This window comes from Hypomesus transpacificus, unplaced genomic scaffold (assembly GCF_021917145.1).
Source record: "Hypomesus transpacificus isolate Combined female unplaced genomic scaffold, fHypTra1 scaffold_30, whole genome shotgun sequence".
NCBI classification, from domain to species: domain Eukaryota; kingdom Metazoa; phylum Chordata; class Actinopteri; order Osmeriformes; family Osmeridae; genus Hypomesus; species Hypomesus transpacificus.
In genome coordinates this window covers 2,862,326-2,879,452 of record NW_025813826.1, presented here as the reverse complement: position 1 = coordinate 2,879,452, position 17,127 = coordinate 2,862,326, and the positions used below count along the sequence as shown (strand labels likewise).

Below are 17,127 nucleotides of genomic sequence, written 5' to 3'. Positions count from 1 at the left end.
AGACACCCCTCAGTGTCTGCCCCTGCAAGCAAGCCTGGGTGAACCCTTTTATCTTCCACCAAGACTGCAGCGGCACCTATTGAACACGTCTAGAATAGAGAAGCAGTCTCACCTCTCCCAGCCATCGCCTCTGTCACTCAAGTCTCACACGTGCGGTCGACTCCAGTACTAAAACAGCTTCACAGCTTCAGATCTCAAGGTGAGATCAAGAGAGAGATCAAACTCGTTCGCTCTCTTTTCTCCCCCGTCCCCCCTCTCTCTATCTTTCCCCAACCCCGCTACTTGGAGACCGTTTGTGAATTAGTGATGAGATTGTCTCTTGTGGTTCCCCGCTGTCTTTAAGGATACATTCAGTGTATCCTTAAAGTGCAGTCATCGAAGGGAATCCTGCTGCACTATTCAGAACCACATTTCTAAGATCATTGTACTGAGTTTTGATGACTTTGCAGAATTGTTAGGACAGATATTTGGGAACTCTTATTATAATGACCCTATTAATGGCTTATTCAAGATGCTTACGGATGCAGCAACTAATAGCTGATTAATGCAATTATAGTTCTGAAGTGCTCTCATATACATTTTTTGTGTATGATTATTTCCTCTTTTTTATTTTAATTTAATTTTTTATCATAGAAAATAACTACATTCTAGTGACAACGTACTGGTGAGGGAGAAAAGTGTGGGGATCACACTATCATTAATGATTCTTTTTAGATCTTAAGTCAGACTCTTCATTGTTGTGGTCAACACATTTTCCTTAAGTTATTTTATGGTGTTTTCTCCTGTGCTGGTATCTGTGACCAAATTAGACCAAAGTGCCTGAAAAGTTCACTTTCATGTTTACTCAAGACTGTGACTGACAGTCAGAACTCTGAAGAAGAGTTAGGGTTACTCCTCCACACAGTGCACTCCTCACCACAACGAGTAAGGTAAAGGTAGCACTTCATTTAAAGTTGCCTCACTGCCTTATAGTCAAAGAAATAAAGCTATTATTTTTTCCTCTGGACTACTTTCATTCCCAAATCATTTCTTATTTTCCAGCAAACATCTTATTAGTAACTTATTGTTGTGAAAGTCAGGGATTTTGATAGAACTTTGTTCTCTTTAGTTTTTACTTTCATGTGTGTGAGTTTATTTCATTGTATTATTTTTTTTAAATTGGTGCTACATAACTGCCCCCTCTGTTTTATGAGGGCTCAGTTACATTTTGACAGCTGAATGGCAAATGTTACATATTCTAGCAGTATACTTGAATGGAGTGTAAAACAAAAGATGTGCTTTTTGTTAACTATAATAAAGGTCTGAGTTATGAAGCAAACCACCCCTGGCTGTTGTTGTAGTTCTTGGAAATATTGGAGTGAAGATGACCAGGGAACAATCAACATAAAATGCCATCAATATATTTAATGAATCGGGGATCTCATCATGGTAAACCACACTTTCCCTAAATACAGATTAACACACTGTAGTTCAGTTTTGTACTGTTTATATGTGTTGACATCAACTGACTTAAAAAGGAAGCATGGATTTCTGATTCCAAAGGTCCAAGGATTCATGGGAGTTTTATGGTTGGATGTATGTATGGGGAGTCAGATGGCTGAGCGGTGAGGGAGTCGGGCTAGTAATCAGAAGGTAACCGGTTCCCCGCCGTGTCAAATGATGTTGTGTCCTTGGGTCCTTGGGATGTTGTGTACTTCACCCTACTTGCCTCGGGGAAAATGTCCCTGTACTTACTGTAAGTCGCTCTGGGTAAGAGCGTCTGCTAAATGACTAAATGTAAATGTATAATTGTTTCAGTATGTATCAACAGCTAATCCTGGATATCCAAAATAATTATTTCAATGAAACGATTCCAAGAAGAAACAAATCAAAAGTAAAATAAGTGGTCTTTGACTGCCACCCTCTGGTCAATTAAACACACTACAGTTTTTTCCAGTTTTCTTTGCGTCCCATGTATTTCATTCTTGTAGTTTAACGTAACTATTATGGTTATTCTCTATTTCACTTTCCATGATAAATCGACTGCCCTTGTCAAGTCAAATGCTCAAGTAAGGATACATAGCTGTGGGTTAAATGCAGCTTGGTGCAGCCAACCCAATCCAGTTGAAAGTACAGTAGACATTCATGATTCATGATGATATATACAGTAGTCCATAAAGGAAGTGATTTACAGTAGTTGTAAATTGCGAGAAGGCTTCAGGCTTGAAGCTGTGAGATACGCCTAATGCCAAGTTTAGTTTTGCCCTAAGTTATACCTAACTGCTGTGAAGGACAGGAGCAGACTGGAGAACGAGAAAGAAAAGGAGAGACAAAGAGAGAGAAGCAAAGAGAGAGAGAGAAACATGGGTAGGGTTGGAATTAATCCAGGTTCTATTCCTCTGTGTTTGGACAGTCACTTGTGTTAATGTCAACAAACCTGCATTGCACACCAGAGTAAGACCAGCAGGGCCACTCTCAAAAGCTCTGTTGTTGTCGAGAGAGCTGCGAGGCTTGTCGAGCTAAGACAAATATGCAAGTCTCTGGCAGAAATACTGCATTTAGGCCAAGTCATGCATGCCCTGGCTGTGAGGCGTGATTCATCCGTGAACATAAATTACACCTATCAGCTTCGACACTCTCGCTTTTCACTCTCCCTGACTGATTAGATGTTTGGTACACAGCCTAGCCAAGTGTTTGTTCAGTCCCCTACCAAGACCACCCATCTGCTTGGTGCACTCCCTCCACTAGCCCATGTCTGCTTCTACTAACGGTGCATGAAGACATCTTGAGACGGAAACCAAACCAGAGAGTCCACGCAGTCTTTACTCTCTTAAAGGGGCAATTGACTGCAAAACCGATTTTACCTTGTCATTGTTGAAAAAGACAGTTCGGAGGGTAAACTGAACATACCGTGAATATCAAAGTCTATTGACACCTCTTTCCTATTCAAATCTCAAAAAGAAAAAAATTGGCTGTAAAACGCTAGCTTTTCAACAAAGCCACCGGTCCTACGTAGGACCGGTGATCGCCCTCTTATTGGCTCTGGTCTGTATCTTTGTCACGCCCCAGAATTTACATCCAGACCAACCAGAGGTAGCGTCTATCTCCGATACTAGTTTAGCTGCGCGCTGCTCTGTGTAGGCTACTTATAAGGAATTACAAAGAAGAACGTTTTGAATTATAACAAGGATATTGATTATGGACCACGGTTGTAAATGCTGTGTTCCAGGCTGTACAGGGAAGGCTAACACTTACAGTCTTCCGAAGGAGCCAAACATTCAACAGGCATGGCTGCTGTTGTCTATGAAGATCCAGGCGAAGTTCGACACTCAATCATTCATTTGCTCTGAACATTTCACCCAAGACCGTTTTGACAACCTTGGACAATTTCAAGCAGGATATGCTAGGAAGCTGAACCTGGAAAGGAGGTGCTGTTCCAACGTATGCTCATTGCAACCGCAAGCTATAAGGACAGTAAGATGTTGTGCTAACAGTTATTAGCAATGCTAACGTTTCCTGTATATAGCATACCAGGTAGAATGCTAAATACGTTTCTACACACATCAAATGACTCTAGCTAGACTAGCTGTAGTCGGCATTAGAAGGGAAGCTTCCGAAAAATAGCCAGAAAACGAACTGCAGTCTGGCTTATTGCTAACGCCTGTCTAGATAATCTATTTGAAAGAACTGGAGAAAGGCAGGTTTTAGATACAGGATACATTAGCATTGCTAGTAACTGTTACTAGTAACACCTAGACTGTAGGCATGTTAACAAGTTTAGCTTGCTAGTTAATGCAAGAGCATAGAATGTGTAATAATTTAGCCTAGTTTATTGGCAATGGGGCTAACGTTGATTCATGTTCCTGACTGTGTTTCATTCAAATAAATAACCTGTGTAATGAAAATCGACAATTCACGATGCATGTTTGTCCAGATCTTTGTCATGTTATTTTACAGCAAGATATCTAGAGCTAGCCTAGCTAGCTAACTGAAGCCGAGTAGAATCACGATTGCAACAACGTTTGGTTGCTAAGCTGTAGCCTAATGTTCTACCCACCTAAGTCAATCCAGTTTGCTTCAACAACAGAAGTGGAAACAAGTAATGTTATCATTTCAAATGTTATATAGTAAATCTGTTGAAAACAGTGTTGTGTAGACACAATAGATTTATTTGCGCGTTTTTATTTCAAGTCTCCAACTTCAGTGTTTCAGCGAGTGCTGCTGTTGGCCGTGTTGCGTTTTTGCTCCCAGCTTCACTCGTTGATAACCAACCAATCAGCGCGCAGCTTATCTAAATATTAATGAGCATACCATAAAAGGAGAAAAGCTAGTGTTTTTTCCCGGGAACATTTCAGACGATCTGTAAGAGGGCATAGAACAGCACCCGGGCCATTTTCAACCCAACCAATGTTACATACCCTATTCGGAGACCTTAAGGAACAGTGTGAAATACCCAAAAAACCCAGTCAATTGCCCCTTTAACACACAAACACACACAATCTCTTCTCATGCGCATTTACGTGCACGGCTAAGGATCTGGCTTGCTTTGCGGAGTGCAGACAGAGACCACCGACTGGGCAGTGCTATCGAGGGAATGTCACGGGTAACTTGAGACGGAGTTCAGTCGGTAACGACAGACATTCGGTTGACTAGACACGCTCAGGGAAAATCTCCTGCTCTGCGGGGGAACAAAGAACGGCATTCATGTGATAAAAGGTTAAGGGGAAAAGCAATTATGTGTGAGGCCGGCTGAATAGTCCGGGTACGGTGAAAAAAAACTGGAGGGTATATGGTTCACCGGTCACTTTCTTTTGCTGTTCCTGGGAGAGCAGAAGGAACAGGTGATCAGGTCGCAGTCCTTCCAATCTGCTGGGCAGACGGGGGCACTCAGCCAGATGACCTTCCTGGATATCCACTCCAACATGGCTTCCTGCTTATGATATTTCTTAGCTGTGAGAAAGCATTTTTCAGAGGATTTAGGCAGGTCTAGTCCTACGCTAATAATTCTTGTGGACAGGAGAAAATATTGCCTTGAAGTGAGAGCAGCTTCAGTAAAGTCCTGGTGTTATTCCAAGACCCTCTGTTAGGTATTTTCCCTCTCTAAATCAAGGTGGGAAGGCTTTACTAGAACTTCTTGTGTTCAAATTAGGTATGTGGAGATACGATTAACATGGTTGTACTAGCCATTATATGCAGAAATTGATTAGAAAGGAAACGGATAATCATTTCTGGAGATATGTGAGCCACCTTTTTTAAATACAATTCATAATCTGAAAATATTTCAGTTTCTTTATTGATACAATACACAGATTAAGAAGAGTTTGCTTGTGAACTTGTGAAAAAAAAGAACATATAAAAGGTTATAATTTCTCAATTAACAGAAAAGTTAAAAAGGCCAAATGAAATCAAGAGTCATCATTCATCATTATTTAACAGAACACACAATCATATGTACATTATAATTATAGGTAATGTGAATGCTTTAGCAGTGCCTTCCATAAACCATCATCTCTCAAAGTCTCCATAAAATCTGTAACTTTATATTTTGGTAGCGATAAATTACTTGCAAAATCTTGAGATATTTTATTTCAGATAAAATATTTCACATTCAAAACACATTATAGTCGCAAAGCAACAGTGAGCACTTTTCAATCTCGTTTTGGCTGGGAGTGTTCAATAACATGAGCTGAGATTTCTCAACCAAGTCCTTTATCTGAAACACATTAAGAATCAAGAGGTTTGCGAGGTGGGCCTCGGACAGGAATCCTTTTCAGTTTGTAATGCTTGCCATCAACCGTAGAACAAAGCTAACTCTAATAAGATAAATATTACAATACACCGGACTGCACCCAACTTTGAACTTACTACGAGGCAATATTCACAGCCAATACAGGCACTGTCTATCAAGAGCACTTCTCTGCTTCGGTCAAAGGCATCATGATGAGTACAATTACTACACGAGAAAGCACGACAAAACCAACAGTCACTGTATCCTATGCATGGCACAGGTGAGGACATGTACAGTTTACTACACAAACTAAAGAACCATGGTGCTTAATTTTTTTGGGGGAAAACATGCAGAATGCATGATGGGGGGGTATTTGAAATGTGAAACTTGGACAAAGATGGATTACAGATAACAGAACGCATTCTTACATGGAATATTTAGGCTACTTCGTTTGGAGGGTGCCCTTGTGTGTGGAGCCACACTTAAACAAACAACCTTCTTCCTTCGACTTAAAACATCCCAATCCCTAGGAAGCAGTTCATTTGATCGATGTGGATGCTCAAAAGGGGCCGCTCAAAACAAAGCACAGCCTAAGTATTGCATTTAAAAAGGAGTAAGACGGCCATTACTGTACATACACAAGTTAGGGTAGTTAGCGGCGAACAGGACAGATTGTTTAGACGCAGAAGTGAAGATTTAAATCCTCGGCCACATTCGCTAAAATCGTAAAAACGCAGTCCGAATCCTCAAAAGTTAGTTCCTTCCTCCCTCCCACCGCTCCTATGGATGGGTTGATGAAAGCTGGGCAGGTCGGCACGAACCAATCCTAAGGACTTCTGAATCAAAACCTTGACGGCTTACGATGAGCAGTGAGGGAGGATGCGGTGTATGGGGGGGGGGGGAAGGGGCCCAGGAGGGAGAGAGCGAGGCGGGGCGGGCCTCCGTGGCGGTCGAGGAGGTGACATCCCCACGCGCTGTCGAACACAACCAGCCTCCGAAGGTCCACACGCACGCGGGAATCCGATCTGCCGGGAAAACGGCATGGATGTCAGACACGCAAACAATACAAACAAGTCGTTGCCCGCTATCACCATTTTGGCAGGCCTGTCCATAAAAAAAAACATAGAATTGTGGGCCAAAAGCTAAGGATTTGTAGGAGCCTGTTCTCACAGGCTGGGCCAGGGACATGAAGTTGACAGACTGAGGGACGATTTCAACGACCTCAACGACCTCATCGTCTGAGGTCGGGAGGACGGGTGGAGAGGACCATTTGGTTGACTCTAAATGACTTATTTTACAGCTATTCTCCTGCTGTAGGTCTGTTTTCCTACAGTACCGGCTGGGGTCATTACACCGGGGGACGATTCGTCTCATACTTCAACCTGAACTGTAAAATTCCAGGACAGCTCCTCTGTGCCGCTGGGGCTTCGAACCATGGAGGAGAGAGGGGGAGTTGGAGCGAAGAGGGGTAGAGAGAGGGACTAGGAGAGAAGGAGAAAGGAGGAGGGGGGAAAATAGCACATCTTGCCCATTCTGTGCCTGGGAAGGCTAGATGGTGAGCAACTTTACATAGTCTCCCTCCTTGAGTGTAGTTTACCCTTGCTATGACCATGGCCAAGATCCAGGGCACTCATCTCTCAACAGCTACTTATAAAAATGTACCCCCCCAAAAATCCAGTTTACATTCCTCAACGAGACATGTATATGCGTAGAGGAACCAGGCAGGAATTTTTGGACATGGGAAGATTAATCTCTCCGTTCACTTTGTCCCATAGGGGCTGCGGCACCTGAGGTACACAGAACAAGCAGTGTTCTGCATCACCAGAGGCCGGGAGACTCGACAGGGACAGTGCTATCTGAGAGGCACGGGAGGGGGGGGGATAACTGAAGAGTTAAGACGCGAGGGTCTCTCATCATCTGCTGGCAGAGACGAGCTCCAGCGTCTTCGTGGCAGAACTATCGCCCTCAAGGAGAGAAAAAATGTAAACTCTTAATGGGGAAAATGATGTCCGTTTGTCACATGTAATAAATTATAACGGTGGAAAAGACTGTTGAGATATTGAGAGGGAGGAGATGAATGTGAGAGATGGAAATCAGAGGTTTCTGAACATGAAACTGTTTTGGGTAAGAAATCCATCCGGCGGGGACTGAGGAATCAGAGTGATACTGAATAAGAGAACCCCCATTGCTTCACTGACTTAACACAGCAGGAGAGTAATTAGGGATTCCTCACTGAGCCTAAATGATGCACACTTAATCATTTTACTCAATCTTACCATTTGGACAAATCAAGAGAAACATTTCAGACATTTCTTTCCGAGACACATCCCGTTTTTACGGTTAAGGTTGGCAACTTTAGAACACTCACCCATTGGTCTTTTATCTTCCCATGTGGTCTTCAAAGATGGTGATCTCAACCTTGACGAAGTTGGCGAGTTAAGAAAACGGAACCGGAGCATTTCAAATACAGTAGGAGGTCATTAGCCCCCAACGTCCTTTCACTACAGTATGTCATTAACAGCTACTTGGCTATGCTGACACCATTTGGTTCGGAAGCCAACAGGCTTCATCCACCCCCCACAGCCAGAGGTGACAATCACAGAGGTCCCTGTGTACTGGGAGGGGAGGGGGGGGGGGGGGGGGGTGAGTGGTGTGTTTGGTGGGGTGAAGGTGTGACATTCCCGTCAATCTCCAGCCCCCCCCCCCCCCCGCCCTGCCACAGCAGTCAGCAAACCAACAGTCCCTGGGTGACGGGCCCAGGCCACATGACCCAGCCTCGGTTGCAAACAAGTCCGGTCGTATCTCTCGATCACCCCACCAGCCGTGAGCCCTACCACTCCCTGGAACCATCAGGTGGAATGTCGAGCCTAGTCACCCAGGCACGCACCTGCGCTCGCACGTTGACGCCCCCACACATAAACACACACACTTGGGAGAGCAGAGGCATTTCGGCGCCCTCAGATTTTATGCAGATGCGATGGATTACATGTCACTTTTATCGGGTTATTATAGTGCAACCGTACGTACCACACAGTTCTGGCTGGAGGCTGCACGGCTGGCTTCCATTACCAGGAAGCAGTGGTGGAGGGGAGCACAGAGCACTGGAAACCACACACACACACAAATCTGCAGGCATGCACACACACATGCACGCAGACACAGGGTGCATACACAGACACGCGCACACACACCAAACTCTATTGTTTTAGCACATCAGCCCAGTAGAGCAGGACCTGAATGATATCAATCCCAGCTTTGTTATCATATGAACATCAGCTAGAATTTCTCTGTTTACCACCACGAGCTAATCAGTTTCTTCAGATCCAAATCTTTTTTTCTGTTTTTAAAGCCTCCAAATGCATTAGGAAAAACCCGCCCCGTTTCCAATCGTGCTGGACGGGGCTATTCTGACATGGATGCCGGAGAATGCAGGGGTCAGATTTTCCTAGTGTTGTAATTAACAACAGTTGGATGTGCTTGCTGGTCGTGGGTCGAGTTGAACAGATAGGATACAACTCTGAGGCCTCTCTCTATGGGGTCGGTGAGGAGGAGACCCCTCGGAGCGTAGATCTTATCGTTCTGCTCCTGGATGTACTTGGCGATCTTCTTCAGGACCTGCCACGAGGCCAAAAACAGAAGAGCAACAGATTTTCCATCTCATCACAAGTCACATTCAGTTCTCTTGCCTGTCCCATTTAAACTCTGAAGGGTTAGGTGATTGGCTGTACTCCAACCAATCGCGTCATAGGAAACAACCTCACCCCCCCCCCCCCCCCCCAGTCTCTTGAGTTCTCTGTAGATGAAGACGGCCAGTGTGCTGAAGCAAGAACTTTAGAGGCCGTTGACCGAAGTTCTCTCACCCTCGACCCTCATGGGTCGTAACACGGGTGAAAGACTTTCTGGTATTGTGCCTGGATATCGGCAGTCGATTTCCTTTCAACAAAACTAACTTGACTAGTCATCTCAAATAACAAAATTTCCATCCTTATGGTCCACCATTAAAAACAAATCAAGCCAAAATATGTTCTCCCACATTCCTGTCTGTTCCAATCCAGAGCTTTGAGAACAGGAAGTACGACTGACAGACTGGGCTGCTGCAGGATGGAACATGCTAGAAGGACCTTCAGCTTCTATAAATCAAACACAGGCCTCAGCCGAATTGAAAAAAAGTTTGGAACTTCTACAGAGACAACTCAGAGGATGTACATTCGAGTAACCAATGCAAAAGTAAAAAAGAATATGTGCTATAACCTTCTTTCATCAATCCTCCTACTGGCAAGAGTGCGAGCCTAACCTTCTCATAGTGGGTCTCCATGCAGAGGAAGATGGTGTAGGCGGTGAGGCAGGCAAGACAGCCCTCCAGGTACGACTGGCCTCCCAGCTTCTCAGCCTCCAGGTACAGGTTGTTCAACGTCCGCACAGTCTCCTCAAACTGCTGCTTGTCAATCTGCAACTCACAAACCCCACACGGTAGGCCCCATTAGAACATCCACGCCGAGTCGTCAGATGAACGTCGGCGTGTAAGAGCATTTGTTTTTTTGCGCCCTCCCTTGCTATACGCGCATACGCTCGGATTCGCAGAATGGAGCTTTTTCTTCCATTTTAAAAGAGGACGCAGCGTCTTTCTCCGCTCCGTTAATGATGAGGAAACCTTGGCTGGATGCTCACCGCATGTTTTCACGTTCTACCCTGCAGGACACACCAGGGGCAGCGGGGGGGAAGATCTCATCAGGGGAACACATTCATCTGGCCAGAGTTTCCACCGAACCAGCGCTGACTGCTTGTATGACTTATATGCGAAAGACGATGTGGCCATGTAATCACACTCCCCCTATTACAGACCAGTTGAAAGAGGCAGTGTAGCTATACTCCCCCCCCCCCCCCCTCCCCCCTCCCATAGGCCCTCCTCACGCACGTTGAGAGGAGAAGGGAGGCGGAGGAGGGTGTGGGACTGGGCCCATTTGACTGGGTGATAGTGTGACTGGGTGTCAGTGTGACGGCATCTGTGTGACAGCGTGAATGGGTGGCTGGGCGACAGTGAGCCTGGGCGACAGTGCGAGCCTGACCTGGTCCCTCTGAGTGGGTCCCACACCGTGATGAGTCAGCAAACATGGGAGGCGGCTCACCGAGACCCTGGAGACCAAACCCGCAAAGAGTAGGGCTCTCCTGGGCCTCGGAACGCCCTCCAAGTTCTGCTCCATCGTGTGCCCAAGGAATGGCGCAGCAACAAGCTCCAGCACATAAGTGGTCTCAGTGTAGGAATCTGGTGCCCACCATTAGCAGCTCTTTGTTCTGCCTCTCGGTTCTCTCATCCAACCATCCACGATTCAAACCACATTGCTGCATCCGAGCATCTTTCCATTACGTCGGACGCACAGAGCGTTTTTGTTTTTGCATTCCAGGAACAGGGAGAAAGTACAGCCCTGGGAGAGAACATTACTAACCCTAACCCATTAGAACATTAGATAGTATTGTTTGGTATTCCATGTAGAGCTATTAGACATGCTAATCTTGACCAGTGAATTTTAAGTATGCGTGGTACACTGTCAAGAGCACAAAAAAAAATCATTGCGTAAGTGGGGGTGGAAGATGTTTGAATTGCGCTAGTCATTTTTGTCGCCGTCCTGACTCAGTGCTCTGTATTTGCCAAACACGGTAAAATATCACTGCTTTTCCACACGTTATGTCTCACCCCCTCCCCCCCCCCCAAAAAAAAGAGAGAGAAAAAAAAAAAGAATGTACAACCTATAATAATAAATCAACAGACCAGAAATGTTGTGCATCCTCATTTAGTTCACCCAATCCAGAAAATGATTATAGAGAATTAGAGGACTAAAATTGAGTTTAGGGATGGTAGAACATTTCTTCCAGGATTGAAACTTGAAACCCCTCTCAACAGAGGAAAAATAAATAAAAGCTCTCTTAATGTCTTGGCAGTGCACTGCAGAGCCCATTTGTTATACAGCACTGGAATCCAGTGGAAGAAAATGTTGGAGGGGGTTTTAATTTATGACAAGGTACTGTTGATGTTGACTCCATGGAGAGACAGCCTCTGTTTCTCCAGTGGTTCTAATTTGGGACACTGTGTGTGTGTGTGTGTGTGTACACTGCTGTGCATCCAACAGGAAAACAAGTGTGCTAGAGACCACCCACTCGAGAGGAAACGTAAAAGTGCTGGGCTTACAGAGTTACAAAGCTAAGCTTTCATGTGGTCAGCGCATGGCAAAATGGCGCTTTTGGTCCTGCGAACTCTGAACCGTTTTGCTCGCACGTTCTTTCATGTGGCACGGAGCAAGAGTCTGTTTAGCCTCAGAGACTAGCGCTTCCCTCCTTGGATCATTCCCAAGTCCTGGAATTCAAACCGTTTGTGCAACTCGCAGACTAGGAAGTTCAAGTGAGGATAAAAAACAGAACCGTAGAATCTCCAGCCTTTACTGGAGTGTTTAACTTAACAAACCCATAGGAGTCTAACACCTATGGACATTATGTGGCGTTAATGACACATGACTGATTGGTATATTTAACAGGTTAACCGTCTCTGGAGGAGGGGATGCCTCACTGAATTGCTCCTCCCAAGGTTTCTCCCAGCTATTATCCTCGTCTTCCTTGAGGGGTTCCTTGGTGGAGGAGCAGTTCCATGGGCGTATGTGAAGCCCTCTGCAACATCGCTTCTAAAAAGGTTTGTACAAATACATTTGATTTGATGTTCAATGTGTGTACTGTACCCTGGTCTCCAGCTCAGAGGGGAACTTGGTCTGGAACTGGCAGACAGTGCCATTGGTGTAGTCTCTCTGGATGAACACTTTGGCCGAGATGGCTGGCGGCTGCCTCATGTCCTGCAAGCTGTGAGTCTGGAGAGGGTAAAGACGTGTCAAAAAAAGATGTATCAAAAGGCCTACCTACATTTGCGTAACAAAGCTATAATTGAAGAATGCTTAAAAGTTGTCAATCAATGAAACTGATTCATGAATGGCACACGACAACCAACACCACCACAACAAACACACAACAAACACAGGAAACTATGGCTAGAAGACTTTGAAAGTGTGAGGGGGTGGAGGGGGGGTGAAGGTAGTAGTAGTTCCGTCTTCACGGTGAACTATCATACAGCTTGTGCTAGGTAGCTAGATTTTCAAATATACAGCAATTTTTTCTTTGTAATCTATAATTTAACAGTCATTTGATAGCATAACACTTTGGTGTTATATACAAACCGTATGCATTTCTTTTTTTAAATCGTTAGCTCCACTAGCTAGGCTGGTTATCAGAAATGTTGATAACTAGCATTGACTACTAAAGCGTTGTACTCGTAGCAGCTAAAGTTAGCTATAGCCAATTATCTCTACCACTATGTGCTTGTTTAGAATATTTCAAGAAACCTTGCTAAGGACAACCGACAATATGGAACGTATTGATAATTTAAAAAAATTAGATAGTAGCTAACTAAATGACAGATTTGATAAGTCGTGATATTGTGAGCGGACTAGCTCTAGCTAATACAGCACTGTAACTAGCTAGGCTAGCTCTACTAGTAGTGCCCCTTAAACGTTGTAGCTCAAGTAACCCCAGTGAAATAGCTAGATAAAACACATTATCTAACAACAACAACAAATCGTAAGATTACTAATAAATTGTGTGGTTGAAGCAATGTTTGTCAATTATGGAATAAAACGATTGCAACCACTTATTAGCTTTCTTAGTCCTTACCTCTGCCATGTTGACGGCTTCTGTGACAGCTGACTCTTGTTTATCCTCATCAGCTAGTGCTACTTTGTGCGTCTGGATAACGTGTCCGGGTAAGAAGGAGAGAGCTTTCTTGGTTCCACGTGAATGGTCTCGGTGGCTGTTCGTTATAACGTGTGAGGAACCAGGAGTATTTCATTACTTCACAAATTCAGCCTTCTTCGGAGCTCATGGAAAATTGAATATAAGACATCTCATTAACCAAGACCAGGACCAGAATACATTGAACCTTTAGTTTTGTAAAGTCTGCGGACTGATTTACTCCAATCTAGTATCCACAATCATATTAATGTGATTAGAAACAGTGTTTATCTTGTGAAAATGTTTTGTTGTTAGTCTCATTAGGTTTATTATCTTAAAATTAAATGATTCTGAAGAAGAGTTAAAAACATTTTGAAGACAGACGGCCATCCTCTGAGCTTTCTGTAATTCACTTTTTCCAACGACAAAAAACTTTATCATACAAAATTGTACAAAAATAGACACCAAGGTCACATCCATATAAACACTCATCTGGGGGTGACTTTTTTACTGCATGATCCAACTGCGGTGAACACATATAAATCTCAGGTCAAGGTTTCAACAGTGGTGAGCTTGTGAGCATGTCTAGTGTTTCTCCATTAGAGAGCTGCTGCAGCCAGAACAGCCTGAGCTGCAGTTAAACCATGGTTGCGGGCTATTAACCAGCATGTGTTGTAAATGTAGGACCCAAATGGTGCTCATTAGTGGGCTCTCCCAGACTCAGGTCATCAGAGAAGAGGGGGCTTTAAAGCTTTGCCCCATTGCCAGGACACAAACAAACCCTGTGGAGGACCAATAGAGGGATTTTTACATTTACACAGATCCACTCTAATTGCCTCGTGATGCAAGGGATGGCTGAGAATATGCATTCCTCACGGACAAGTCACACAGATCAGCCAAGTGAACAGCTCAAAACCCTCAAGAAGCAGTGGGAAACTGAAGTCAGGCTTCAAAAACTTTGCAGTAGCACCAATGACCTGGGGAGTTGGACTAGTGTTGGTCATTTTCAGCTCTTAAATATTATCAACAGTTCCAGTGGAGGATATTCTCATCTCTGGTGGATGAGAATTCTTGATCTGGAGGAGTCTTCTGTGCTGTCGAAGAGTCTACTTGAAAGTCTGAACATGCCATTGATGTCATGATAAGAGCGTGTGTCTCTGTACTGGCATGACATGCCAGGAGACCCCTGTACACACACACACACACACACACGCACACACAGACTCTCACACACATGCACACACACATACACTTTTTTGGACTGCTAGGGGTTATTATCATCTTGAAGGCATGCAAATTCTTTGCAGAGACAGAGGGTCTGCCACACTCTTGGCCAGTGATCCAAACACACAAGTGGAGTGATGCAAGCTGGTTCCTTTAAAACTCTGATTTGCCGCCATGAGACTAATAGGTGAAGACACAGAACTGAAACAGATTTCCATTTCTCCTACAGTAAATGTAAAAACCTGTTACATATGGTGCTAATCTGAAAACCTTGTGCATGATATCCTGTAATGTCCTCTGCCCCAAAAGCCTTCCTGTTCTATAGTAGCCAAGAAGGAGAAACAGCATGGTCAATGTGGGTCCAAACTGGATCAAGCAGCAATATTTCATTCTTCCATGATTGGATATTCATACTTCTTCCCAGATGCCAAATTATTATAAACCTTGGAGTTTCTCTAATGAAAACATAGCTGAGTAAAGTTGCTAAAAGGATTAACCTCCAAAAACTCTTGTCCGTTGAATTTGTCACCATCCATCAAATGGGGTGTCAGGAATTTTTAAATTGATTTTAGTTCCAGTATGTCTTGATGAAAACCTTTTCAGACTCAGAATTACAGATGCAGAGGGTTTCTCCCTAGTGTGTGGTTCTGTGGAATCCCACTCTGCCAACCCAAATTACCATGGTAACGATGTGTTACTATTACCTCACCACGATGTGACATACTGCATCAAATGTGGTCAGCAGTTTTCATTCAACACCCTGTGAAAATTCTAACAATCGCCTTCCTCAAGCTGCCGGTTAAGCATTTCAAGAGTAACATTATATGCCTCTAAATGTTTATTAGCTGTTTAATATCCTGTTTAGAGTGTGTTTTATCAGTCTGGTGCATTTTCGGTCCCTATTTCCTGCAAGTACCAATTCTTCTCACCTCATCGGCCATTATTCTCCTTCAGACATGCGCATATATTGTTGTGTCATTTATTGATTTATATTTTGTAGTACATACCAATTATTACTTAATTTTAGTACATTTGAACAGAGAATAATTGAGGAGTGGAATCATTCAAATATTGAGAAATTGTGTGGTGTGTCTTTGTTTGAGAGGGGTGGGGGGTGAGGGGGTGTGGCCAGTGCTTTTTCTTCACTGCTGCAGGATGTGGGCTGCCCTCACATTGGGCATGTTTTGGCTAGGATCAGGGAGTCAGGTTACCTCATATTTGGTTCAGTAGTCTGAGAAGTGTTAATCATCCAGTTAAATCACGACAGTTTTACAGCCGTGTGTGCGGGGACGCTCATGACCCACATAACTCTGCTGCTCTGTTTAGACCTACAGATTGAAAAGTCAACCTTAACAGGCTTAAATCTCTATAGTGGGATATTCCTAGTATCGATGGCCAACACAATCATGACCATTCTAAAAGTAACAATTTGTCAAACCTGATATTAGGCCCGTGGTTTCTGTGATCCTGAACAACTGATTATTCTAGATAAAAAAAATTAGCATTCTATGAATACATAGTATTTGACAGTACACTGCATAGCACAAGATGGATGGCAGTAGTTTTTTTGTGTCATAGCTAGTTGCATGGTTTTCAAAGATATCTGACTCACGCCAGTTCTGCACAAATTAGAATGATCAAAGCAAACCACAAGGCCATGCAACAATTCCACTTTCAACATTGTTTGTGGAATTTTGTGGTTCGAAGAAAATTGATAAGACAAAGATTAAAATAAATGGCTTGTGTAAACCAAATGAGGTGGAATGATGATTGTGTTTCTCCCTGGAAAACTGGTGTAGATTACACTTTTAGAAATGGAAACATCTTCCTCTCCTTTCATTACATGGAACTTAATGTATTTGGTGGTAAAACATCCCATTGTTTCAAATTTCACCAAGTGATTACTAAAACAAAAACAGTAAGAGAGCTAATGACCAATGAGCCACATAGTTGCTAGGCTTGCAGGGTCATTATTAACATCATTTGGTCAGGGTTGTGGCCCTCAGTGTCTTGAGATTTCTGATGTTTACAGCATCTCTTTTACCGCATGCCTTCCATAGACAGTTCCTGTGCCACAGAGTTCCCAAACCACCGCTAATAGCACCAGAGGTTGTTGAAGTTCACACAATGTGGTGAGAGCACAAATTGATCTTCACCTAGAAGGCACCATCGGGGATAATCTGCATCAATACATTCAGATACATATTTCCTCAACCAAATTCACCTCGGGTCAAAACATTAAATCCACCGATCACTTAAATCATGCCATTATGCCTCTAATCAAACAAATGACGTGTGGGCAGATGTGTCAAAAACAATGGTGGTCAGAGCATGCCTCAAAGTGGATTTATCTCTGGCTGATCTGAGCCGTAATACTGCAGATAGAACTAGGTCACACTGCAGTCAACCTGAGAGGGAGACCTACTCTAAAA

General features: G+C 43.8%; 1 protein-coding gene across 2 annotated transcripts; it reads right to left on the bottom strand.

Annotated features, from left to right (window-relative positions):
• Nucleotides 1-5,254: 5,254 nt before the first annotated feature.
• golga7 (golgin A7) lies at nucleotides 5,255-13,514 on the bottom strand. 2 transcript variants are annotated; one of them, XM_047015335.1, is made up of 6 exons: nucleotides 13,415-13,514; nucleotides 12,433-12,558; nucleotides 10,002-10,154; nucleotides 9,221-9,322; nucleotides 8,076-8,125; nucleotides 5,255-6,732 (listed from the first exon to the last, which is right to left on the bottom strand). In XM_047015335.1, the coding sequence occupies exons 1-5, from the start codon at nucleotides 13,421-13,423 to the stop codon at nucleotides 8,087-8,089; spliced, it is 429 nt and encodes a 142-aa protein (XP_046871291.1). In that variant the 5' UTR covers nucleotides 13,424-13,514; the 3' UTR covers nucleotides 5,255-6,732; nucleotides 8,076-8,086. The 2 variants fall into 2 exon arrangements, with proteins under 2 accessions (XP_046871291.1, XP_046871292.1); XM_047015336.1 differs by having other exon boundaries at nucleotides 5,255-5,692.
• Nucleotides 13,515-17,127: the final 3,613 nt, after the last annotated feature.

Excerpts from the sequence above, each read along its gene's own strand:
- golga7 (XM_047015335.1), bottom strand. Across the intron at positions 10,155-12,432 it reads CCTCTGAGCTGGAGACCAGG|ATTGACAAGCAGCAGTTTGA; the intron begins GTACAGTACACA and ends TGTGAGTTGCAG. Across the intron at positions 8,126-9,220 it reads TAGAGAGAGGCCTCAGAGTT|GTTGAGATCACCATCTTTGA; the intron begins GTATCCTATCTG and ends AACTTCGTCAAG.